The sequence below is a fragment of the Salvelinus fontinalis genome, chromosome 1, assembly GCF_029448725.1.
Source record: "Salvelinus fontinalis isolate EN_2023a chromosome 1, ASM2944872v1, whole genome shotgun sequence".
Classification (NCBI taxonomy): Eukaryota; Metazoa; Chordata; class Actinopteri; order Salmoniformes; family Salmonidae; genus Salvelinus; species Salvelinus fontinalis.
The window spans coordinates 13,234,543-13,260,450 of NC_074665.1; the positions used below are offsets into that span (position 1 = coordinate 13,234,543).

Sequence of the window (25,908 nt, forward strand, 5' to 3'; positions counted from 1 at the left end):
AGAAGTTTGGAACCACCAAGACTCCCTAGAGCTGTCCGGAGTGGCTTTGGCACAAGTCTCTGAATGTCCTTGAGTGGCCCAGCCAGAGGCTGGACTTGAACCCGATCTAACATTTATTTAAAAATGTTTTTATTTCACCATTATTTAACCAGGAAAGCTAGTTGAGAACAATTTCTCATTTACAACTGCAACCTGGCCAAGATAAAGCAAAGCAGTGCGACACAAACAACAACACAGAGTTACACATGGAATAAACAAGCGTACAGTCAATAACACAATAGAAAAAAAAGAATGTCTATATACAGTGTGTGCAAATGAAGTGAGGAGGTAAGGAACATCTCTGGAAAAACCTGAAAATTGCTGTGCAGCAACGTTCCACATCCGACCTGACAGAGCTTGAGAGGATCTGCAGACAAGAATGGGAGAAACTCCCCAAATACAGGTGTGCCAGGCTTGTAGCGTCATACCCAAGAAGACTCAAGGCTGTAATCGCTGTCAAAGGCGCATCAACAAATTACTGAGTAAAGGGTCTAAAAACATGTAAATGTGATATTTCTGTATGATTAAAAAAGAAAATAGCAAACATTTCTAAAAACTTGTTTTTGCTTTGACATAATGGGGTGCAATGTAACAAAATGTGTAACAAGTCAAAGGATCTGAATACTTTCCGAATGCACGTTAAATGTTGAGTTGATTAGATAGTAGCTGGGAGCTTGTGGTGTCGAATACTTGTGAGATTTGTTTAAAACAGCTTGCGATGGAAAATTTCATATACTTTTGGAATTGTTTGGCGAGCTACTGGTAGGTGGGCTGCGAGCTACTGGTAGGTGGGCTGCGAGCTACTGGTAGGTGGGCTGCGAGCTACTGGTAGGTGGGCTGCGAGCTACTGGTAGGTGGGCTGCGAGCTACTGGTAGGTGGGCTGCGAGCTACTGGTAGGTGGGCTGCGAGCTACTGGTAGGTGGGCTGCGAGCTACTGGTAGATGGGCTGCGAGCTACTGGTAGGTGGGCTGCGAGCTACTGGTAGGTGGGCTGCGAGCTACTGGTAGTCCGCGATCGACCTGTTGCAGAGCTTTGCCCTAGACACTGGTGCAGGAAAATCGCAGGAGGGTGGCCATTTCTGAGATACTGAATCCGGTGTGCCTGGCTCAAAGTCGTTTAGGTCACTCGTTTTGCCCATTCTAACGTTCAATCAAACAGTAACTGAAATCCTCGATGCCTGTCTGCCTGCTTTATATAGCAAGCCAAGGCCACGTGACTCACTGTCTGTAGAAGTGATCCAATTTTGTGAACGGGGTGGTGTACCTAATAAACTGTCCAGTGAGTGGATCTCATATGGACATCATATAGCTAAGATAATTCCAGTGCTTATGACATGGGTGAACACGTGCATTGCAAATGGCAGCCACACTACCAGCATTATTCGTGAGAAGAGCTAGCATTTTTCAATTTTCATTTTTTTGATTGAGCGTTTAGCATGTTGGAATCACAGGAGACAAAACAACGTGTACATTTCACAGTTGAAACAAGTACAACTGGTTTTATTTAAGCCGTTTGGATCACTTCTAAGAATGCTGTTCGTCCTACTTACAGGTTTCACATTCACTACATGTTAACAGGACACAGTTTGTTTGATAGTTTGTCCTGCTTCATCCCCTTGGATCAAATACTATTCATTTTAGGGTTATTGCCGGCAGATACAATTGTTTTCCTGTGTCACAAATGTGTCTGTCACATAATGAAGTCCCTCTGGAACGTAGCACAAATATGTTCTGTTTCCCCTCCATGGTGAAAGCAGTGGATCAGCCTCCAAAGCACTCTAGAGCAGTATATCGTATGGAATAACAGCACCACCTTCTGGTTGATTTAAGGAAGTTCAGAATCAAGTCTCTTGGATATATGGGTATTTTCCAGAGATGATTCTTTAGGCAGGGTGCAAAGGAACACAAACACAGCATCCAGGCCCTCTGGCCATCCCCGCCTATACAGTGGTTCCTATGGAAACCACTGCAGTGGGTCCGTAGAAGACAGAGAGTCAGTGATTGATTGGGCTTTTGGATGTTAAGGTGTGTTTGAGTTTCTGTGTATCTGTCTCACCACTGTATGTGTGTCTGTGTCTGGCTGGGGGTCTGCTGTGTGTACTGTGTGTGTAGGAGTGTGTTGGCGTGCGTGGAGTCCTGTCCCTCCAGCCAATCCTGGTAGAGTATGAGTAGGTCAGGGTTGGTGTCAGGCAGCCTGACTGTTAGACTGCTGTAGGCCTCCTCCATCTGCTGAACCAAGACCTTGTCCACCCGACCCCCTGTCTCTCCCTCCGCCTGCCCACGACCACTCACACAGCCTGGGGAGAGAGAGGGGGAGAACGGCGGTCAAAGTATAAAATACAAAAATAAAGATTACACTAAATCCCTTTTCTAGTTTCTATATCCAGTTCAGTTCAAAACAAACAGGTTGGCAGCTGCCTCGTCACATGAACCCCAAACCAAACCAGGAAGTAGATGTGACCTACCTCCTGGGCATGACAGCACCTCCACCAGTTGGTAGGGGATGCTTCCTGTCCTCATGCGGTGGACCAGAGTCTGGATGTTCCTGAAGCCGTAGACGGATGCAAACTGCAGCAGCACCTTCCCATCCCGCTCCAGACACACCTCCTGGAAGTCACGGTTCCTAGAGGAGGGAGGCAAGGGGGAGAGAGGGAGGGAGAGAGGGAGGCGGGGGGAGAGAGGGAGGGGGGGTTGAAAGGGTTGAGATGCAGGGAGGTCGGAGAGAGGGAAGGAGGCGGGGGGAGAGAGGGAGGTGAAAGGGTTGAGATGGAGGGAGGCAGGGAGGTCGGAGAGAGGGAGATAGGATATTTAAAAATATTCACTCCCTCTTTTATAGCCTGCTTCCTGTACCCTCTTTCCTACCCCTCTCTGCTCTCATCCTTCTCTCTCCTGAGTTCAAACACTATTTAGGGTATTTCAATTACTTTCAAAGACATTTGGAAGTAAGTATTCAGATATTTTTTATTCGACCACACAAGTAGTTGAATATTGGCATGTATTTGAAAATACTCAAATAAACAGTATTTATATACTCCCATGCATTTGGGCCAGGGCCTGTATCCACAAAGCATATCAGAAAAATCCTGTTAAAACCTGTTTTAAGACAACAACAAAAACTCCCAAACTACCAGCCAGGAGTCAAATGGACTTATAAAAGTATATCTCAGCTGGTAATCACGACAGTTTGAGGTGCCGCAAAGGAAAGATAGTGATGACGTGCATTGACATTGTTGCAAATGATGGGGAATAACCAATCACGATGAGGCATCGCCAGCTGTGAACTCAATAGAAGGTTCCAGACAACTACAGTGAATGTGACTGTACATCAAACGTAACGGTAAAAAGTTAGATATCATTTCTGCCTGACACGATCACTTTGCCTACTCTTAATTATTGCCTAACATGTTGGCATGCATAACCTTTTTTGATAATACAAATTTTGAACGTTGTTAAAAGCAGAATTCGTATAATATTACCGTTGTCAACCACACTCGTCGTCACTCCCGTTTAACTACTCTAAATGGCTTTGGCACAGTAGGCATCAAGTCACTTGCCCATAACGCTGCAACGTTTTGAAAGAGCTGTCATTTTCATCTAACACGATCAAAGTTAACACTATAGATGCCTTCAATTTCCAATTTATAGGTACTCTCAATTTAGAGATATTTTATAAACAACGTGATGTTGCGTTCCAAATGGATAACTTGAAATAACATGAAGTAGGTCATTAAATAATCAAAAGAAAAACATGTTTATTTATTAGCCTGGTGGTTATAAGTATTTAGGCATATCATGTGAAATTGGCCTTGTGAAATTGTCAAAAGTACAAGAGATATGTTACATGTCTAGATTATTTATGGATTGATGAAATGTCATTTTAACAACTCAAAAGCAATTGCATGTGATGCAGGAATCACTGATTTTCTATGACCAAGACACCTGCTGGTAACTCTTAACTGGTTAGGGCAGCTCTCTCCTAAATATCTGTTGACTTGGAGTGACTTTTATGACTAAAGAGGCTTCATGCATAGCTGGTTTTTTATTTGACCCAGAAGAGTAAAATGTCTCTACTCTCAGCGCTTGGGGCCAATGCTCTATTCTGAGACGCTCTGTGGATGCGTGCGCAGATCTGTTCTCCTGTTTTAAATCATGTATTTGAAAATGCTTTCAATAGATGTCATTGATTCGGGCCACATTATCGAAATATAAAATAAAATAAAACCCACAGAAAATAAGTATTTAAATAAACAATAATCAAATAAACATGCGTTTGAATCCAGGTCAGCGCTCTTCCCTCTCCAACGGTCTCAGTTCAAGGTCTTCCATCTCTCTCCCCTACTCACCTGAGAGTCTTGTACGTGATCTCGTCTACATCCAGACCAAACAGTTTCGTAGCAGCGTATTTGAAGATGTGTTCCAGGAAGCCCTCCGATCCTTTGCCCTCATGTCTCACCAAGGCTTGGCCCCCTGCCTCACTCAGCCTAACATGAAGATAAAGAGAAGAACATTACACACTCAGGAGTAGCTGAACCTAACAGACAGAAATACACTCACAGACACACATCACCACCTCACTGAGCAATGAGCCTGACATTGAGCACTGACAAACACTTCCTGGTTAAGAGCCCAGTGAACATTGAAACACTCACAGGTGGTCTAGAGGAACAGAGTCCAGGTCTGCTACGGACACCTTCATCTGTTCCATCATGAGGAACACCTCCCCTGGAATACACACCCATTCAGTCTCACATTAAATCAACAGACAACTTATATGGAATGCAGTGTTTGATTTTTATCAGACATAAATGGAACCCATCACATCCAAAAAGTTGACTTGAGTTTGCCGAAAAGCCCCTGGAAGCACCTGGATGATCATCAAGACTCTTGGAAGAATGTTCTATGAACAAATGGGTCAAACGTATAACGTTTTGGACGACATGGGTCCCGTTATGCCTGGCGAAGACCCTACACTGCATTCCACAGTAAGAACCTCATACCAACGGTGAAGCATGGAGGTGGTGGTGGTAGTGTGATGGTTTGGGGATGCTTTGCTGCCTCAGGACCTGGACAACTTGCCTTAATAGAAGGAACCATGAATTCTGCTCTGTATCAGATAATTCTACAGGAGGATGTCAGGGCATCCGTCAGGGAGCTGAAGCTGAAGTGCAGCTGGGTCATGCAGCAAGACAATGATCCAAAACGCACAATTAAGTCTACATGAAAATGGCTAAAAAGCAACAAATGTGAGGGTTTGGAATGGCCTAGTCAAAATCCAGACCTAATCCCAATTGAGATGACAGGACTTGAAACGAGCAGCTCAGGCTTGAAAATCCACAAAATATCGCTGAGTTACAGCAGTTCTGCATGGAAGAGTGGGCCAAAATTCCCCCACAGCGAGCTGAAAAACTGATCAACAACTACAGGAAGCGTTTGGTTGGAGTCATTGCAGCTAAAGGTGGTACAACCAGTTATTAAGTGTAAGGGGGAAATTACTTTTTCACACAGCAACTGGGTGTTGCATAACTGCATGACATTCTCCAGACTCTGTCACGTCTGTCACGTCTGTCACATGTGCGTGTGAACCTGCTTTCATCTGTGAAGAGCACAGGGCGCCAGTGGCAAATTTGCCAATCTTGGTGTTCTCTGGCAAATGCCAAATGTCCTGCACGGTGTTGGGCTGTAAGCACAACCCCCACCTGTGGACGTCGGGCCCTCATACCACCCTCATGGAGTCTGTTTCTGACCGTTTGAGCAGACACATGCACATTTGTGGCCTGCTGGAGGTCATTTTGCAGGGCTCTGGCAGTGCTCCTCCTTGCACAAAGGCGGAGGTAGCGGTCCTGCTGCTGGGTTGTTGCCCTCCTACGGCCTCCTCCACGTCTCCTGATGTACTGGCCTGTCTCCTGGTAGCGCCTCCATGCTCTGGACACTACGCTGACAGACACAGCAAACCTTCTTGCCACAGCTCGCATTGATGTGCCATCCTGGATGAGCTGCACTACCTGAGTCACTTGTGTGGGTTGTAGACTCAGTCTCATGCTACCACTAGAGTAAAGCACCGCCAGCATTCAAAAGTGACCAAAACATCAGCCAGGAAGCATAGGAACTGAGAAGTGGTCTGTGGTCACCACCTGCAGAACCACTCCTTTATTGGGGGTGTCTTGCTAATTGCCTATAATTTCCACCTTTTGTCTATTCCATTTGCACAACAGCATGTACAATTTATTGTCAATCAGTGTTGCTTCCTAAGTGGACAGTTTGATTTCACAGAAGTGTGATTGACTTGGAGTTACATTGTGTTGTTTAAGTGTTCCCTTTATTTTTTTGAGCAGTGTATATATATTGAGAGGGAGGATATATATAGATATACAGAGGTAGAGAGGATAGATAGATAGGTAGAGAGGATGGATATAGAGGATGAACAGAGGTAGAGAGGATGGACAGAGTTAGGGAGAATGGGTAGAGAGCTAGAGAGGCTGGACAGAGGTAGGGAGGATGACAGAGAGGTAGAGAGGGTGGATAGAGAGCTAGAATGGATGGACAGAGAGGTAGAGATGATGGATAGAGAGGTAGAGAGGATATATAGAGTTAGGTAGGATGACAGAGAGCTAGAATTTATGGATAGAGAGGTAGAGCGGATGAGCAGAGGTAGAGAGGATAGATCTAGATAGATAGAGGTAGAGAGGATAGATCTAGATAGATAGAGGTAGAGGGGATAGATCTAGATATATAGATGTAGAGAGGATAGATCTAGATATATAGAGGGAGAGAGGATAGATCTAGATATATAGAGGGAGAGAGGATATATATATATATACAGTGGGGAGAACAAGTATTTGATTCACTGGCGATTTAGCAGGTTTTCCTACTTACAAAGCATGTAGAGGTCTGTAATTTTTTTATTATAGGTACACTTCAACTGTGAGAGACGGAATCTAAAACAAAAATCCAGAAAATCACATTGTATGATTTTTAAGTAATTCATTTGCATTTTATTGCATGACATAAGTATTTGATACATCAGAAAAGCAGAACTTAAGATTTGGTACAGAAACCTTTGTTTACAATTACAGAGATCGTACGTTTCCTGTAGTTCTTGACCAGGTTTACACACACTGCAGCAGGGATTTTGGCCCACTCCTCCATACAGACCTTCTCCAGATCCTTCAGGTTTTGGGGCTGTCGCTGAGCAATACGGACTTTCAGCTCCCTCCAAAGATTTTCTATTGGGTTCAGGTCTGGAGACTGGCTAGGCCACTCCAGGACCTTGAGATGCTTCTTACGGAGCCACTCCTTAGTTTCCCTGGCTGTGTGTTTTGGGTTGTTGTCATACTGGAAGACCCAGCCACGACCCATCTTCAATGCTCTTACTGAGGGAAGGAGGTTGTTGGCCAAGATCTCGCGATACATGGCCCCATCCATCCTCCCCTCAATACGGTGCAGTCGTCCTGTCCCCTTTGCAGAAAAGCATTCCCAAAGAATGATGTTTCCACCTCCATGCTTCACGGTTGGGATGGTGTTCTTGGGGTTGTACTCATCCTTCTTCTTCCTCCAAACACGGCGAGTGGACTTTAGACCAAAAAGCTCTATTTTTGTCACATCAGACCACATAACCTTCTCCCATTCCTCCTCTGGATCATCCAGATGGTCATTGGCAAACTTCAGACGGGCCTGGACATGCGCTGGCTTGAGCAGGGGGACCTTGCGTGCGCTGCAGGATTTTAATCCATGACGGCGTAGTGTGTTACTAATGGTTTTCTTTGAGACTGTGGTCCCAGCTCTCTTCAGGTCATTGACCAGGTCCTGCTGTGTAGTTCTGGGCTGATGCCTCACCTTCCTCATGATCATTGATGCCCCACGAGGTGAGATCTTGCATGGAGCCCCAGACCGAGGGTGATTGACCGTCATCTTGTACTTCTTCCATTTTCTAATAATTGCACCAACAGTTGTTGCCTTCTCACCAAGCTGTTTGCCTAAATACTTATTTTCCACCATAATTTGCAAATAAATTAATTAAAAATCCTACAATGTGATTTTCTGGATATCTTTTTCTCATTTTGTCTGTCATAGTTGAAGTGTACCTATGATGAAAATTACAGGCCTCTCTCATCTTTTTAAGAGATAGAGAGGATATATATTAGTAGAGAGGATAGATAGAGAGGTAGAGAGGATAGATAGAGGTAGAGAGGATAGATATTGTTAGAGATGATAGATAGAGAGGTAGAGAGGATGATAGATAGAGAGGATAGATATAGAGGTAGAGAGGATGATAGATAGAGAGGATAGGTAGAGAGGATAGATATTAGTAGAGAGGACAGATAGAGAGGTACAGAGTATAGATATTAGTAGAGAGGATAGATATTAGTAGAGAGGACAGGTAGAGAGGATAGATATTAGTAGAGAGGATAGATATTAGTAGAGAGGACAGGTAGAGAGTTAGAGAAGATGATAGATAGAGAGGATAGATATTAGTAGAGGACAGAGAGGTAGAGAGGATAGATATTAGTAGAGGACAGAGAGGTAGAGAGGATAGATATTAGTAGAGAGGATAGAGAGGTAGAGAGGATAGATATTAGCAGAAAGGACAGATAGAGAGGATAGATATTAGTAGAGAGGACAGAGAGGTAGAGAGGATAGATATTAGTAGAGGACAGAGAGGTAGAGAGGATAGATATTAGTAGAGAGGATAGAGAGGTAGAGAGGATGGATATTAGTAGAGGATAGAGAGGTAGAGAGGATGGATATTAGCAGAAAGGACAGATAGAGAGGATATATATTAGTAGAGGACAGAGAGGTAGAGAGGATAGATATTAGTAGAGAGGATAGAGAGGTAGAGAGGATGGATATTAGTAGAGAGGATAGAGAGGTAGAGAGGATGGATATTAGCAGAAAGGACAGATAGAGAGGATAGATATTAGTAGAGGACAGAGAGGTAGAGAGGATAGATATTAGTAGAGAGGATAGAGAGGTAGAGAGGATGGATATTAGCAGAAAGGACAGATAGAGAGGATAGATATTAGTAGAAAGGATAGATATTAGTAGAGACGATAGATAGAGAGGTAGAGAGGAGAGATATTAGTATAGAGGACAGATAAAGAGGTAGAGAGGATAGATAGAGAGGTAGAGATGATGGAGTAGCAGTACCTGACGTAAGGACACAGTCCACGTCTCTGCTGTCCAGTAGACTGTTGTAGAACTCCTCTCGGACTGCCTCCAGTTTCTTATCGAAGCACGGGGCCACCACCATGTGGTACAGCTTGTCTGGGCTCAGCTTCTACATGCACACAGAGAAAACACGGTTCACCTGTTGTGTGAGGTGATATAACACTGTTATAACACATGAGTAGTGTGGGGTCAATCAGTATTCACCTGTTGTGTGAGGTGATATAACACTGGTATAACATGAGTAGTGTGGGGTCAATCAGTATTCACCTGTTGTGTGAGGTGATATAACACTGTTATAACACATGAGTAGTGTGGGGTCAATCAGTATTCACCTGTTGTGTGAGGTGATATAACACTGTTATAACATGAGTAGTGTGGGGTCAATCAGTATTCACCTGTTGTGTGAGGTGATATAACACTGGTATAACACATGAGTAGTGTGGGGTCAATCAGTATTCACCTGTTGTGTGAGGTGATATAATACTGGTATAACATGAGTAGTGTGGGGTCAATCAGTATTCACCTGTTGTGTGAGGTGATATAACACTGGTATAACACATGAGTAGTGTGGGGTCAATCAGTATTCACCTGTTGTGTGAGGTGATATAACACTGTTATAACACATGAGTAGTGTGGGGTCAATCAGTATTCACCTGTTGTGTGAGGTGATATAACACTGGTATAACATGAGTAGTGTGGGGTCAATCAGTATTCACCTGTTGTGTGAGGTGATATAACACTGGTATAACACATGAGTAGTGTGGGGTCAATCAGTATTCACCTGTTGTGTGAGGTGATATAATACTGGTATAACATGAGTAGTGTGGGGTCAATCAGTATTCACCTGTTGTGTGAGGTGATATAACACTGGTATAACACATGAGTAGTGTGGGGTCAATCAGTATTCACCTGTTGTGTGAGGTGATATAATACTGGTATAACATGAGTAGTGTGGGGTCAATCAGTATTCACCTGTTGTGTGAGGTGATATAACACTGGTATAACACATGAGTAGTGTGGGGTCAATCAGTATTCACCTGTTGTGTGAGGTGATATAACACTGTTATAACACATGAGTAGTGTGGGGTCAATCAGTATTCACCTGTTGTAATGAGTTTCATTGAATCATATTGGATGGGTTGTTATAACAGATTAAAGTGTTAACCTGTTGTTTGGTGAAATAGTCTTTGACCAGACAGCCCATGATCTGTTGAGGAGACCTGGCCGTACAGATGTGAGGAGTGACCAGACCGCCCAGGACACGCTCAGCGTACCGGATCCACCCTGGAAGAAATAGAATACATGATAAAGCCTTCTGAAATTCATCTGAGTCCTAAAGCTCATGTTTTTCTAAATGGTTAATTAATGTCAGAGAAAAATGTAGAGCAAGAGTAAAACAGACAAAATGTGAAACTGTGGATGAGTGCAAGAGTGAGCGAATGAGAGAGCAGGAAAGGGAGAGCGACTCCCTTCCTGCAGGTCCTGTCTCCAGGGAAGGGAGCGGCGTCAGGCTGACTATGTGTCTCTCCCTCCACTCTGTCATTCTCTCTCTCCCTCCATCCATCGCAGCTCTCTCTCCCGCCAAGCTCTCTCTCTCCCAGTTCTCTCTCTCTCCCTCCATCCCTCCAAGCTCTCTCTCTCTCTCCCTCCAAGCTCTCTCTCTCTCCAATCCTCCCTCCCAGTTCTCTCTCTCTCCCTCCATCCCTCCAAGCTCTATCTCTCCCAGTTCTCTCTCTCTCCCTCCATCCCTCCAAGCTCTCTCTCTCTCTCTCCCTCCAAGCTCTCTCTCTCTCTCTCCCACCCCCCTCCCAGTTCTCTCTCTCTCCCTCCATCCCTCCAAGCTCTCTCTCTCGCTCCCTCCCAGCCCAATCTCTCTCTCTTGCTTCTTCCCAGCCCAATCTCTCTCCCTCCCTCCCAGCCCAATCTCTCTCGCTCCCTCCCTCCCAGCCCAATCTCCCTCTCTCGCTTCCCCCCAGTCCAATCTCTCTCTCTCTTGCTCCCTCCCTCCCAGCCCAATCTCTCTCTTGCTCCCTCCCTCCCAGCCCAATCTCTCTCTCTCTCTCTCTCTCATTCCCTCCCAGCCCAATCTCTCTCTCTCACTTCCTCCAAGCCCAATCTCTCGCTTGCTCGCTCGCTCGCTCCCTCCCAGCCCAGTCTCTCTCCCTCCCTCCTTCGGAGCCCAGCCCAGTCTCTCTCACTCCCTCCCTCCCTCCCAGCCCAGTCTCTCTCTCTCAATCCCTCCCTCCCTCCCAGCCCAGTCTCTCTCGCTCCCTCCCAGCCCAGTCTCTCTCTCGCTCCCTCCCTCCCAGCCCAGTCTCTCTCACTCCCTTCCTACCAGCCCAATCCATCTCGCTTCCTCCCAGCCCAATCTCTCGCTCCCTCCCTCCCTCCCTCCCTCCCAGCCCAATCTCTCGCTCCCTCCCTCCTAGCCCAATCTCCCGCTCCCTCCCTCCCAGCCCAATCTCCCGCTCCCTCCCTCCCAGCTCAGTCTCTCCTTCTGTAGCTCTCTCTCTCTCCCTCCCATCTCAGTCTCGCTCCCTCCCAGCCCAGCTGTCTCTACTTTCAAATGGGAGCTGGGTCCAACCCTTATGTAAAAACTATCAGCCTATATTAAATCTCCCATTCCTCAAAAAAAAAAAAAAACATCATAGCACTGAGACTGCACTGGTAAATTACCTTTTAATGGCGTCAGACCAAGGCTCTGTCCTCATGCTCCTAGACCTTAGTGCCGCTTTTGACATCATCAATCACCACATTATTTTGGAGAGATTGGAAACCCTAATTGGTCTACACGGACAAGTTCTTGCCTGGTTTAGATCTTATCTGTAGGAAAAATATCAGTTCGTGTCACAACCCCCGCCGAAGTCGGTCCCTCTCCTTGTTCGGGCGGCATTCGGCGGTCGATGTCACCGGTCTTCTAGCCATCACCGCTCCACCTTTCATTTTCCATTTGTTTTGTCTTGTTTTCCCGCACACCTGGTTTACATCCCCTCATTACTCTACGTGTATATTATCCTCTGTTCCCCCCATGTCTGTGTGTGGTATTGTTCGTTCGTTACGTGTGTGACGCTACAGGCTGGTTTTGCGCCGGGTATTGTTGTAACCTGTGGTTTTGATATTTTGTACCTATGTGTGATTTGTGCGCTATCGCTTTTTCCTTGGACCGTTGTGTTGTGACGCAGTTGCGCCCGGCTGTTTTTTTCTGCCTGATTAAAGTGTGCCTGTTCACTCATCTCTGCCCTCCTGCACCTGACTTCCTTCGATCAGTTGCGCACACTCTGACAGTTCGTCTCCTGTGGATGGCTTACTAGCGCTCTTCCATGCCGTCCCTACGAGTGGGTTGAGTCACTGACGTGATCTTCCTGTCCGTTTTTTGCGCCCCCTCGGGTTTGTGCGGTGGAGGAGATCTTCGTGGGCTATACTCAGCCTTGTCTCAGGGTAGTAAGTTGGTGGACTGTTGATATCCCTCTAGTGGTGTGAAGGCTGTGCTTTGACAAAGTGGGTGGGGTTAAATCCTGCCTGGTTGGCCTTGCTCGGGCGTATCTTCGGACGGGGCCACAGTGTCGTCCCCCCCCCCCCACACCTGTCTCAGTCTCCAGTATCTATGCTGCAATAATCTATGTGTCAAGGGGCTAGGGTCAGTCTGTAATATCTAGTGTAATTCTCCCGTCTTATCTGGTGTCCTGTGTGAATTTAAGAATGCTTCCTCTAATTCTCTCCTCCAGCAGGACCTGAGCCCTAGGACCATGCCTCAGGACTACCTGGTCTGATGACTCCTGGCTGTCCCCAACCCACCTGGTTATGCTACTGCTCCAGTTTCAACTTTCTGCCTGCGGCTATGGAACCCTGACCTGTTCACCGGACGTGCTACTTTGTCCCGGACGTGCTGTTTTCGACTCTCTCTCTACCCCACCTGCTGTCTTGACCTCTGAATGCTCGGCTATGAAAAGCCAACTGACATTTACTCCTGAGGTGCAGACCTGTTTCACCCTCTACAACCACTGTGATTATTATTTGACCCTGCTGGTCATCTATGAATGTTTGAACATCTTGAAGAATAATCTGGCCGTAATGGCCATGTACTCTTACAATCTCCACCTGGCACAGCCAGAAGAGGACTGGTCACCCCTCAAAACCTGGTTCCTCTCTAGGTTTCTTCCTAGGTTCCTGCCTTTCTAATGAGTTTTTCCTAGCCACCGTGCTTCTACATCTGCATGCTTGCTGTTTGTGGTTTTAGGCTGGGTTTCTGTGCAGCACTTTGACATATGCTACTGTAAAAAGGGTTTTATAAATACATTTGATTTGATTAATACCTGTAGCTTAAAGCTGCAATATGTCACTTTTTGGGTGACCTGATAATTTTCACATTGAAATGTGAGTTATAGATCTGTCATTCTCATGGAAAGCAAGTCTAAGAAGGGATAGATCTGTTCTATGCGCACTATTTCTATGCTTCCTGTTGTAACAGTGGTCCTCCTCCTCTTCAACCGAAAAGGAGGAGTAGTGATGGAACCAATGCGCAGCGGATTGTGAAGACATGATATTTATTAAAGAAAAGACGGAAAACACGAAAACGAAATACACTTGACTAATTAACAAAATAACAAAACGGAGTAGACAAACCTGGACATACTAACTTACAATAAAACACGAGAACGCACGAACAGGGAAAATAGCCTACACATAAATGACGATGAACAAACAAACCGAACAGTCCCGTATGGTGCGACAAACACTGACACAGGAGACAACCACCCACAACGAACACTGTGAAACAACCTACCTAAATATGACTCTTAATTAGAGGAACGCCAAACACCTGCCTCTAATTAAGAGCCATACCAGGCAACCCATAAACCAACATAGAAACAGAAAACATAGAATGCCCACCCAAACTCACGTCCTGACCAACTAACACATACAACAAACTAACAGAAATAGGTCAGGAACGTGACACCTGTTATTAAGTTTCATTTTTGTGTCTTTTACTTTCGGTTTTGTACACCACCTTAAAACAGCTGGAAACACTATATTTTTTGTTATGGAAATTATATTATTTCACAGCGGTTTAGATGGTTCAATGACTCCCTACACTGTAAATATGTAAAGGTGTAAATATTACCTGGACAGGAGGAGGTGAACATGGGTAGGGCCTGGTTATCACGGTACCTCTGGACAAATTCTCTCTGGCTCTCCAGAATACTGAAGCCTGCAGCTAGAGTGGTATCAAACACATACTGCACTCCTACAGAGGGAAGCAGAGAGGGAGGGGAAGACAATGATTCATCTGGTAGATGCCTATGAATTTACCACACACATATAATTCACACACACACACACGCTGTGTTGTACTAAGTCAGACGCTGCGTTGTACTAAGTCACACGCTGCGTTGTACTAAGTCACACGCTGCGTTGTACTAAGTCACACGCTGCGTTGTACTAAGTCACACGCTGCGTTGTACTAAGTCAGACGCTGGGTTGTACTAAGTCACACGCTGCGTTGTACTAAGTCAGACGCTGCGTTGTACTAAGTCAGACGCTGCGTTGTACTAAGTCACACGCTGCGTTGTACTAAGTCACACGCTGCGTTGTACTAAGTCACACGCTGCGTTGTACTAAGTCACACGCTGCGTTGTACTAAGTCACACGCTGCGTTGTACTAAGTCACACGCTGCGTTGTACTAAGTCAGACGCTGGGTTGTACTAAGTCACACGCTGCGTTGTACTAAGTCAGACGCTGGGTTGTACTAAGTCAGACGCTGGGTTGTACTAAGTCACACGCTGGGTTGTACTAAGTCACACGGTGCGTTGTACTAAGTAAGACGCACACAGAATCTCTCACTTACCACACACACGTTTGTTTTACTATACTTGTGAGGATTTTTGGTGACCAACAATTGATACCCATTCAAGATGCTATTTTCCCTAAACCCTAATGTCTAGTCCTAAAATGTGGGCCTTGGTAATAATGCCTAACTTGTGCTAGTGGGAATTTATCGCCCTCCCTCTGCCTCAATATGTGTTCTTAGTCAATTATCTGACTTCCTATCAAATTACGCCAAATCTGAATTCTAAATCTGAATTCTAAATCTGAATTCTGAATCTAAATATGAATTCTGAATTCTTCGTGATCTAAATCTGAATTGGTTGATGCCAGCTTCTGATAGATATCTGCATTGAGCATAAAAATGTTCAGCCTAACTCAACCAACCCGTCCCAACTTTAAAAACACCCTGAAAAATACCGTAGCTTAAAGCTGTTTTAAATGTTATTTTGACAAACGACCCTCCTGAGTATACGGCCAATGGAATTTTTGCTAATGAGTTCAGTGACCACTGTTCCGTTTCCTGCATAAGAGATGCAAAAGCTACCTAAATCTCACCCTCGCATTATTACAAAGAGAAATTACAGGAATTTCAACAATTCCTGTCTGAGAATGAGGGGGTGTCAGATATCTGACTCGGATCAGGCCCTAAATTGTTTAACTTCCTTGCTCAACTCTATTGCAGATAAGCACCGTTCAAGAAACTGAAAGATAGAGATACTTCCTGGTTCACACATGAAACTGCCAGAGGAACTTCAGAAGAAGCATTTAGCTTGCGCTCAGCCTGACTGATTCTACGTTTGACTGGCAGTCCTTCAGATGCTTCAGACATATTGAGGTCTATCCCTGGTTAGTAAAGCAACATTGACATACTTCTTCAACTGTGTATCTGAGAATGGTGGGAATCCAGCTGCCTTCTAGAAGGTAGTCAAATCGCTGAAACAAAACTCCACGCCCTCATTACCCCAGCTGGTTATGACAGACTCTGGTCGCGTAACAGATAAGATTAATATTTGTGGTGCATTTAATAACCACTCTGCCTCTTCGGGCCACCTATTTGATGAAATCTATTTTGAAAACTCTGATTCCAGTAGAGGGAGTCCTTTACTCACCTCGAGCCAGGTTGCAGAGAACGATACACTCCCAGATACACATTGCTCATTTGATGTCTATGATGTACTAAGTGCCTTATTGAAGATCGATGTAAAACAATCCACTGTGGCTGACTTACATGATGCCTTCTTGCTGTAGCTTTCTTCCCCAGTTATTGCAGAATCATTAACACATCACACACACACCAGTCGAAAGTTGGCACACCTACTCATTCCAGGGTTTTTCTTTATATTTACTATTTTCTACATTGTAGAATGATAGTGAAGACATCAAAACTATGAAATAACACATATGGAATCATGTAGTAACCAAAACAAATCAAAATATATTCAATATTTGAGATTCTTCAAAGTAGCCACCCTTTGAACACTCTTGGCATTCTCTCAACCAGCTTCATTAGGTAATGTTTTTATTTATTTTTTATTTAACCTTTATTTAACTAGGCAAGTCAGTTAAGAACAAATTCTTATTTACAAGGACGGGCCTACACCGGCCAAACTCGGACGACGCTGGGTCAATTGCGCGCCGCCCTATGGGACTCCCAATCACGGCCGGTTGTGATACAGCCTGGATTCGAACCAGGGTGTCTGTAGTGACGCCTCTAGCACTGAGATGCAGTGCCTTAGGACGCTGCGCCACTCGGGAGCCACCTGGAATGCATTACATTTAACAGGTGTGCCTTGTTAAAAGTTAATTTGTGGAATTTCTTTCCTTCATAACGCCTTTGAGCCAATCAGTTGTATTGTGACAAGGTAGGGGTGGTATACAGAATATAGCCCTATTTGGTTAAAGACCAAGTCCATATTATGGCAAGAACAGCTCAAATAAGCAAAGTGAAAGGATAGTCCATCATTACTTTAAGACATGAAGGTCATTCAATCAGGAACATTTCAAAGTTTCTTCAAGTGCAGTAGCAAAAACCATCAAGCGCTATGATGAAACTGGCTCTCATGAGGACAGCCACAGGAAAGGAAGACCCAGAGTTCCCTCTGCTGCAGAGGATAAGTTGCAGCCCAAATAAATGCTTCACAGATTTCAAGTAACAGACACATCTCAACATCAACTGTTCAGAGGAGACTGTGTGAATCAGGCCTTCATGGTCAAATTGCTGCAAAGAAACCACTACTAAAGGACACCAATAAGAAGAAGAGACTTGCTTGGGACAAGAAACACGAGCAATGGACATTAGACCGGTGGAAATCTGTCCTTTGGTCTGATGAGTCCAAATTTGACATTTTTGGTTCCAACCACTGTGTCTTTGTGAGTCGTAGAGTAGGTGAACGGATGGTCTCTGCATATGTGGTTACCACCGTGAAACATAGAGGAGGAGGTGGTGTGATGGTGCGTTGCTGGTGACACTGTGTGATTTATCTAGAATTAAAAAGGCACACCTAACCAGCATGGAAACCACAGAATTCTGCAGTGATACGCCATCCAAGAAGGAGAGTAATGGAGTGCTGCATCAGATGACCTGGCCTCCACAATCATCTGACCTCAACCCAATTGAGATGGTTTGGGATGAGTTGAAGGAAAAGCAGCCAACAAGTGCTCAGCATATGTGGGAAGTCCTTTAAGACTGTTGGAAAAGCATTCCAGGTGAATCTGGTTGAGAGAATGCCAAGAGTGTGCAAAGCTGTCATGAAGACAAAGGGTGGCTACTTGAAGAATCTAAAATATATTTTGATTTGTTTTTTGGTTACTACATGATTCCATGTGTGTTATTTCAGAGTTTTGATGTCTTCTCTAGTATTCTACAATGTAAAAAATTGTACAAATAAAGAAAAACCCTTGAATGAGTAGGTCTGTCTAAACTTTTGACTGGTACTGTATACTTCCGTAACTGTTTTCAACTGGTACCGCGGGACATTCAGACGAGTCTTGTGACTCGTCTGAAGGTTCGGACGGTGCAGACGATTTGATGAGAAGACTGATTTTCAGGATGCCTCATGCTCTGACAAACACCGCTCGAGCGCAGTCATCTTTCACCGCGGAAGTGTGAAATAGGCGGATGCGGTGGATTGAGACGCATCCAATGCAAAAAAGACATATCTCTAGCTTAAACTGACAGATTTTTATGGAGACTTTTGTATTATGCCAAATGGATTTCCGCGGGGGCGCGGACATCAACCTTACATGCTGACCAGTCCGGACACGTCGCAAAATACATTTCGAAATCCATGTTATTCAATTATTGCGCGCGTGCAAACAAGCGTCTGCGACACCAAGGGCTAAAATAGAACTCATTCCTATTTCTGACGCAGATCGAGCTGCAAGTCCTGCCTATCCCATCTCCTCATTGGTTTATAGAAGCAGGTACCCACGTGCCATCTCCTCATTGGTTTATAGAAGCAGGTACCCACGTGCCATCTCCTCATTGGTTTATAGAAGCAGGTACCCACGTGCCATCTCCTCATTGGTTATACCCACGTGGGTGATTGAAAGACGAACTGTTTTGCCGGTAGTCGTGGTAATACAATGAAAGTTTAGATGCGATCACCATATAATTTAAACGATGAAAAAGCCTGGAAGTAGGAGAGATGACTAGAAACGATTCGGTTGGCCGTTTTATGTGTGGATTAATTGTCGGAGTAGAGGTCCTTGTGCATTTCAGGTAAAATAACAACTCTAATGTTTATATCCCAGGACAAATTAGCTAGCAACAGCAAGCTAGCTAAATAGGACAAATTAACATTAGCTAGCAAGTGGAAGCTAACTAGCTAAATTGCCATACATGTTTAATGCTTTTCGACCTGTCCCCAAATTAGTGTCATTGGTTCAGAGTTTGTTTTGATATTTTAACCTGCGTGTCGTGATCGCGTCTTGGTGTGGGGGGCACAAAATAAATGTATGCACGATGGCGCACGCTCGCAGCCGGTTTGGGTTCCGTGTTAAGGTTAAGGACACCTTGAAATGAGACTTGCTGTTTTCCATTGGCCAGTTCAGATCAGGTATAAGGGAGGGGAGGTATGAGAGTTTTGAGTTTGTTTTGATGCATCTTGTTGCATTCATTGTATTGGTATCATCTTACATGATGTGTATTAAATTGTGAATGTTCATGTTCACAAGGCTCCCTTGTGAATGACACACTGGTGATCCACCCTGTATAAATAACAGTTAAACACAATAAATAACAACCCCTAACCCTAAATCTTACCCCTAACCCTAAATCTTACCCCTAACCCCTAAACCTAAAATTGTCGTTTTCCTTGTGAGGACTGGAAACATGTCCTCAACTGTCAGCCTTCTCCTTGGTTTACTATTCTGATGAGGACTTCTGGTCAGAATTATAGTAAAACGGACGGACGGACGCACACACACACACTCCAATGCAACTACAGGGTTTGTCTCTGGAAATGCCAATGGAAATCTACCACAGAGACATAGATACACAGTCCCTTACCGAGGCTCTTGAGGAAGCCACAGAGTTTGCGTGTGGCCTCAGGAATGTCCAGACCGAACTTGACAGCGAAGAAAGGCAGAGACTGGGAACACACTGACACCACCAGGACCTGGTGTTTGGACACGTCACACTTCTGTAATAGTGCATAGAGGGAGAGAGACACGTCACACTTCTGTAATAGTACATAGAGGGAGAGACACGTCACACTTCTGTAATAGTACATAGAGGGAGAGAGAGACACATCACACTTCTGTAATAGTACATAGGGGGAGAGAGACACGTCACACTTCTGTAATAGTACATAGAGGGAGAGAGAGACACATCACACTTCTGTAATAGTACATAGAGGGAGAGACACGTCACACTTCTGTAATAGTACATAGAGGGAGAGAGTGATATGTCACACTTCTGTAATAGTACATAGGGGGAGAGAGACACGTCACACTTCTGTAATAGTACATAGAGGGAGAGAGAGACACATCACACTTCTGTAATAGTACATAGAGGGAGAGACACGTCACACTTCTGTAATAGTACATAGAGGGAGAGACACGTCACACTTCTGTAATAGTACATAGAGGGAGAGACACGTCACACTTCTGTAATAGTACATAGAGGGAGAGACACGTCACACTTCTGTAATAGTACATAGAGGGAGAGACACGTCACACTTCTGTAATAGTACATAGAGGGAGAGAGACATGTCACACTTCTGTAATAGTACATAGAGGGAGAGAGAGACACGTCACACTTCTGTAATAGTACATAGAGGGAGAGAGAGACACGTCACACTTCTGTAATAGTACATAGAGGGAGAGACACGTCACACTTCTGTAATAGTACATAGAGGGAGAGACACGTCACACTTCTGTAATAGTACATAGACGGAGAGAGACACGTCACACTTCTGTAATAGTACATAGGGGGAGAGAGACACGTCACACTTCTGTAATAGTACATAGAGGGAGAGACACGTCACACTTCTGTAATAGTACATAGAGGGAGAGAGAGACACGTCACACTTCTGTAATAGTACATAGAGGGAGAGAGAGACACGTCACACTTCTGTAATAGTACATAGAGGGAGGGAGAGACACGTCACACTTCTGTAATAGTACATAGGGGGAGAGAGACACGTCACACTTCTGTAATAGTACATAGAGGGAGAGAGAGACACGTCACACTTCTGTAATAGTACATAGAGGGAGAGAGAGACACGTCACACTTCTGTAATAGTACATAGAGGGAGAGAGACACGTCACACTTCTGTAATAGTACATAGAGGGAGAGAGAGACACATCACACTTCTGTAATAGTACATAGAGGGAGAGAGACACGTCACACTTCTGTAATAGTACATAGAGGGAGAGAGAGACACGTCACACTTCTGTAATAGTACATAGAGGGAGAGACATGTCACACTTCTGTAATAGTACATAGAGGGAGAGAGAGACACGTCACACTTCTGTAATAGTACATAGAGGGAGAGACACGTCACACTTCTGTAATAGTACATAGAGGGAGAGAGACACGTCACACTTCTGTAATAGTACATAGAGGGAGAGAGAGACACGTCACACTTCTGTAATAGTACATAAAGGGAGAGACACGTCACACTTCTGTAATAGTACATAGAGGGAGAGAGACACGTCACACTTCTGTAATAGTACATAGAGGGAGAGACACGTCACACTTCTGTAATAGTACATAGAGGGAGAGAGACACGTCACACTTCTGTAATAGTACATAGAGGGAGAGAGAGACACGTCACACTTCTGTAATAGTACATAGAGGGAGAGACATGTCACACTTCTGTAATAGTACATAGAGGGAGAGAGAGACACGTCACACTTCTGTAATAGTACATTGAGGGAGAGACACGTCACACTTCTGTAATAGTACATAGAGGGAGAGACACGTCACACTTCTGTAATAGTACATAGACGGAGAGAGTGATATGTCACACTTCTGTAATAGTACATAGAGGGAGAGAGTGATATGTCACACTTCGTCCAGGAAGAGAGAGACCATTTGCCTGACATCCACATTTCAGTGAAGTGAAACAAATTTTAACCAAACAACCAGTAGGCATGGCAGGCAACAAGACCAGTATTAACAACACATATCAAAACCAACCTGACACGAGGTGATCTGGAAAGTACAGTAAAGATGACCCAACCATTCCTCTTTCCTCTCAGACAGCGTTAGCGCTTGTCTCTGTAGTTACCATTGAAGCATTGACATCACAAAGCTACGCAGATCTCCACAAGCGCTTGGCTTCCACTAGATAGCATAGCCACAATGCCAGTCTCATTGAAAGCAAGCCTAAACATTTGTAGATCTGTTATATGCCGTATTTCTATGCTTCCTGTTTATTTTTTGCATCTTTTACTTTTGGTTTTGTACACCAGCTTAAAACAGTTGAAAATACTATATTTTGGGGTTTAAAAAATATATTATTTCAGAGCATTTTAGATGGTACAATGATTATCTACACAAACTGAAATTAGGCGAACAATTAGAATTTTAGTAATCAAGAAAGGGCAGAGTGATTTCCGCATATTGCACTTTTAAGGTTATGTTTTTAAAATTACATTTTATTAAGAGAAGAGACATTGCTGAGGTTTGTGACTTTTTGGCTGTGGTAACTAATGACGACCCAAGTGCTTAGGAAGACTAATCATGCGAGGTGTCCAGGGTTGACTTCATTAGGGGCCATCTCAGCAACACATTTAGTAAAAAAGAAGAGGGGAACATAGTGGTTCTTATTTCATAAGTCCAGATAGTTCAAAATTCAAAAAGGCACTCACACATCTGAGCAATCTTTTTTGCAGGTGCATGACAACAGTTGAACAAGATGAAGGAAGAAGGAAACCGCACACCGCTCTTGGTAGTATCACTGATATTTAATAAGCTTTCGTATCGCCCTCACGGTCTTCGTCAGAGCTTTTGTGAATAAAAAAAAAATGAGCACCCTTATGCAGACCTCGCCCCACCCACATCCGTTACAAGCATCGAAAGGGGTTGGAGGTGAAGGAAAAACAAATAAGTGCTACCAAATATAACAGTATGCATTTCATAAATATTACAAAAGTGTATAAATAAGACATATTAAACACGTCTGTAAAACCACAATGAGGACATAGCAAGTTTTAATTTGTCATTGGGTACATCGTACGAAAAACATCAGTAATCTTAAATAGGGACATAATTCATGTTCAAATTCACAACATAACATTCATAGGCATTTCATAATTAAAAACCTTTAGGAAATAATGTCTGGAGGGTGAAAATCACAAAACATTCTATTTTACTCAGAGTATTATTAATATCTCCTCCCCTGTCTGATATCTTAACTTTCTCTATGCTACAAAATCTACCTATTTGGTAGCACTTATTTGTTTTTCCTTCGCCTCCAACTCCTTTCCATGCGTGGAACGGATGTGGGTGGGGCGAGGTCTGCATAAGGGTGCTCATTTAAAAAAAATCACAAACGCTCTGACGAAGGCCGTGAGGCCGATACGAAAGCTTATTAAATATCAGTGATACTATCAAGAGCGGTGTGCGGTTTCCTTTTTCCTTCATAAGTCCAGGTAGTCCCTCCCTGTTTCCGCAACTTTTCTTCCGTTTGGTGCCTATTGAATATGACCCTGGTAGCCTGGTTAGTGGTCCAGTAGTACCTTGTTTTGGCCCAGGACCCGGGCCACCTCCTCCAGGTTCTGTTGAGAGATCTTTAGGCTCTCCTCCTCTGACACACAACCCTCACAGGACAGACAGGCACTCAGCAACACCTGCTGCTGGAGGGGAGGCGAGGAGGCAGGGACCTCTCCGTTGGCTACATCTTCCTCCGGAAGGGAGCTAACGCCTTCACCACTCAGCTTCTTGTTGCACTGGAAATGATCAATCAATACATCAATCAAGGTTAGAATTGGACACAATATAAAATGTTTGACTATCATATGCTAGAAGTAACACACTCAAACAACTGGGACAGGCACTCAGCAACACCAGATTTGATCGGAATGACAATTTCTGTGGCAGAGAGCCACTTCCGCACTACACAGTGAAACCACAAACATTACATGGGCTTACCTGTTTAGTGCAATTCTCACACTTCTCCTTTCGTCTTCCCATGTTCACTTCTGACATTTTTATGATATGATATGACTGTTGGATTTCACACAAACACAAGAGCAAGGTCAGTGAGCCATCCAACTCAACAGTAGACCTAACTCTGCATTATCCATCCAACTCAACAGCAGACCTAACTCTGCATTATCCATCCACCTCAACAGTAGACCTAACTCTGCATTATCCATCCAACTCAACAGTAGACCTAACTCTGCATTATCCATCCAACTCAACAGTAGACCTAACTCTGCATTATCCATTCAACTCAACAGTAGACCTAACTCTGCATTATCCATTCAACTCAACAGTAGACCTTACACTGCATTATCCATCCAACTCAACAGTATACCTTACTCTGCATTATCCATTCAACTCAACAGTAGACCTTACTCTGCATTATCCATCCAACTCAACAGTGGACCTAACTCTGCATTATCCATCCAACTCAACAGTAGACCTAACTCTGCATTATCCATCCAACTCAACAGTAGACCTAACTCTGCATTATCCATCCAACTCAACAGTAGACCTAACTCTGCATTATCCATCCAACTCAACAGTGGACCTAACTCTGCATTATCCATCCAACTCAACAGTAGACCTTGAATCGTCACAACACTTCTACACATTCTCCTTGGACATGCCCACTACTTAGATCCAAACTAAATTGCTAGTATTTGTTTTTGTGTGTGTGTGAGACTCAAGTCCACCCAACTTCTACATTGTTAACCCTGTCCTAACCAATCAGGACCATTCTTCTTATCTTAACAGCAACATATTGTTATGATTTTAAACTGCCTGTTGCGACATAACAGTGATCTGTCATCACAAAATAGCACACATAATTGCACCAAATGTGCGAATAGGCAGGCGATAAAGCCTTATTTTTGTTATATGCTATTACATAGGTACATTATGATAACTACGTCGATGAAGACCCAAAGCATCTGTGCTCTTGGTAGGCTACTAAAGCAACAACAACAAAATGAGTAGCTCGCCACATGTTTCATTTATTTATAAAGTATCTCTCTGCTAGAAAAGGATGGAGAACCCTGGGCTACTGTACTCAATATTGGCTTACATATCATACAGTAACTATAGACACAAATAACATAACGATATATAATAATAATCTACTATTATAATTGTCTGATATATTATGTAATAAACGGGAAATAACGGTTGAAGCATCTGTGAGGACATATAGGCCTATTTTCAGGAACAAATTTAAACAGCAATTGTGCTGGAAATTGCTATTTTTATATAGGTAATATGGTTAAAGGATAAATTATTATGCTTTCTGTTAAGTTTTAAATCCCTAACTAAACAATAATTGGAGGCAGGAGACAAATATTCCTTTCTTATCATCAAATGTGTAATTTCTTGCTTGCCTAAAAGACAACCTTGCTCTCCAGAACCCGAGCGTATATGAAGGCAACACAAGCTACATCTATGACGTCTATACCAGGGTCCATCGTCAGCCACGTATTAGTAAAATTGTATATTTCAATAAATATGTGAATATTATATCATTGCACTCACCGGTTGGACGTTTTCTACTGTTCTGCCTTTAAACACAATAGTTGAAAAACATTTCAAGAAAGTGGGAGTTAGAACAGTGTTCTAGATAGCAGGTGATCTCATACAGCTTGCTCAGCAATATTTGAAGCGATTACGATACAGCTGAAAGGCAACAACGGTCAACATGCGACTCGGCCACGGTTTCCGTCACAAGACCAGCTAATGTTGATATGAGTCGGGGGTTCCAGACAAGTTTTCACGACGACTTGACTTCAGAATACGTGACTCCATTGTGTTCACCGGTCATTGAAGAGCGCATGCGTAAAACTCGACCTCGACAGATATCGTCATTGCTTTTTGGTACACCAGAAATACATTCATATTCAATGGAACGCTGCGTTTGCCCTGCAGCATTGCGTTGCAGAAGCAGTGGTAGCGTGTGTTGCACGTTGGATTTCCAACGTATGCATCAAATTGTATGCGTAGACTTGACATAAATAGTATTTCATCAAATAAACAGAAAATAAAAGAGACGATGCGTTTTTTCTTCTATGTTTGTGTGTGATTTTTAAAATATCAGAGACACAAGGTGTTAGAAATATTGGGCCGATTCGACTATGTTACGATGCGACGGTCTATGGCGCGTAAAGTGAACGGTCAAAAGCGGCGAGGGAGGAGCGCCACAGTTTCAATCCCAGAGGCGCAACATTGCGAG

At 43.9% G+C, this 25,908-nt stretch overlaps 1 protein-coding gene across 1 annotated transcript; it reads right to left on the reverse strand.

Moving 5' to 3' along the window:
- Window positions 1–1,506: 1,506 nt before the first annotated feature.
- Window positions 1,507–25,838, reverse strand: LOC129818069 (nuclear prelamin A recognition factor-like). Its single transcript, XM_055873653.1, has 11 exons — window positions 25,215–25,838; window positions 23,634–23,708; window positions 23,222–23,431; window positions 19,542–19,674; window positions 14,327–14,449; window positions 10,370–10,488; window positions 9,184–9,313; window positions 4,689–4,761; window positions 4,383–4,520; window positions 2,505–2,662; window positions 1,507–2,336 (listed from the first exon to the last, which is right to left on the reverse strand). Exons 2-11 carry the CDS (start codon window positions 23,688–23,690, stop codon window positions 2,092–2,094), a joined length of 1,386 nt encoding a protein of 461 aa, XP_055729628.1. The 5' UTR covers window positions 23,691–23,708; window positions 25,215–25,838; the 3' UTR covers window positions 1,507–2,091.
- Window positions 25,839–25,908: the final 70 nt, after the last annotated feature.

Excerpts from the sequence above, each read along its gene's own strand:
- LOC129818069 (XM_055873653.1), bottom strand. The coding sequence starts at position 23,690 with ATGTCAGAAGTGAACATGGGAAGACGAAAGGAGAAGTGTGAGAATTGC. Across the intron at positions 2,663-4,382 it reads ATCACGTACAAGACTCTCAG|GAACCGTGACTTCCAGGAGG; the intron begins GTGAGTAGGGGA and ends TCCCTCCTCTAG. Across the intron at positions 2,337-2,504 it reads GGTGCTGTCATGCCCAGGAG|GCTGTGTGAGTGGTCGTGGG; the intron begins GTAGGTCACATC and ends CTCTCTCCCCAG.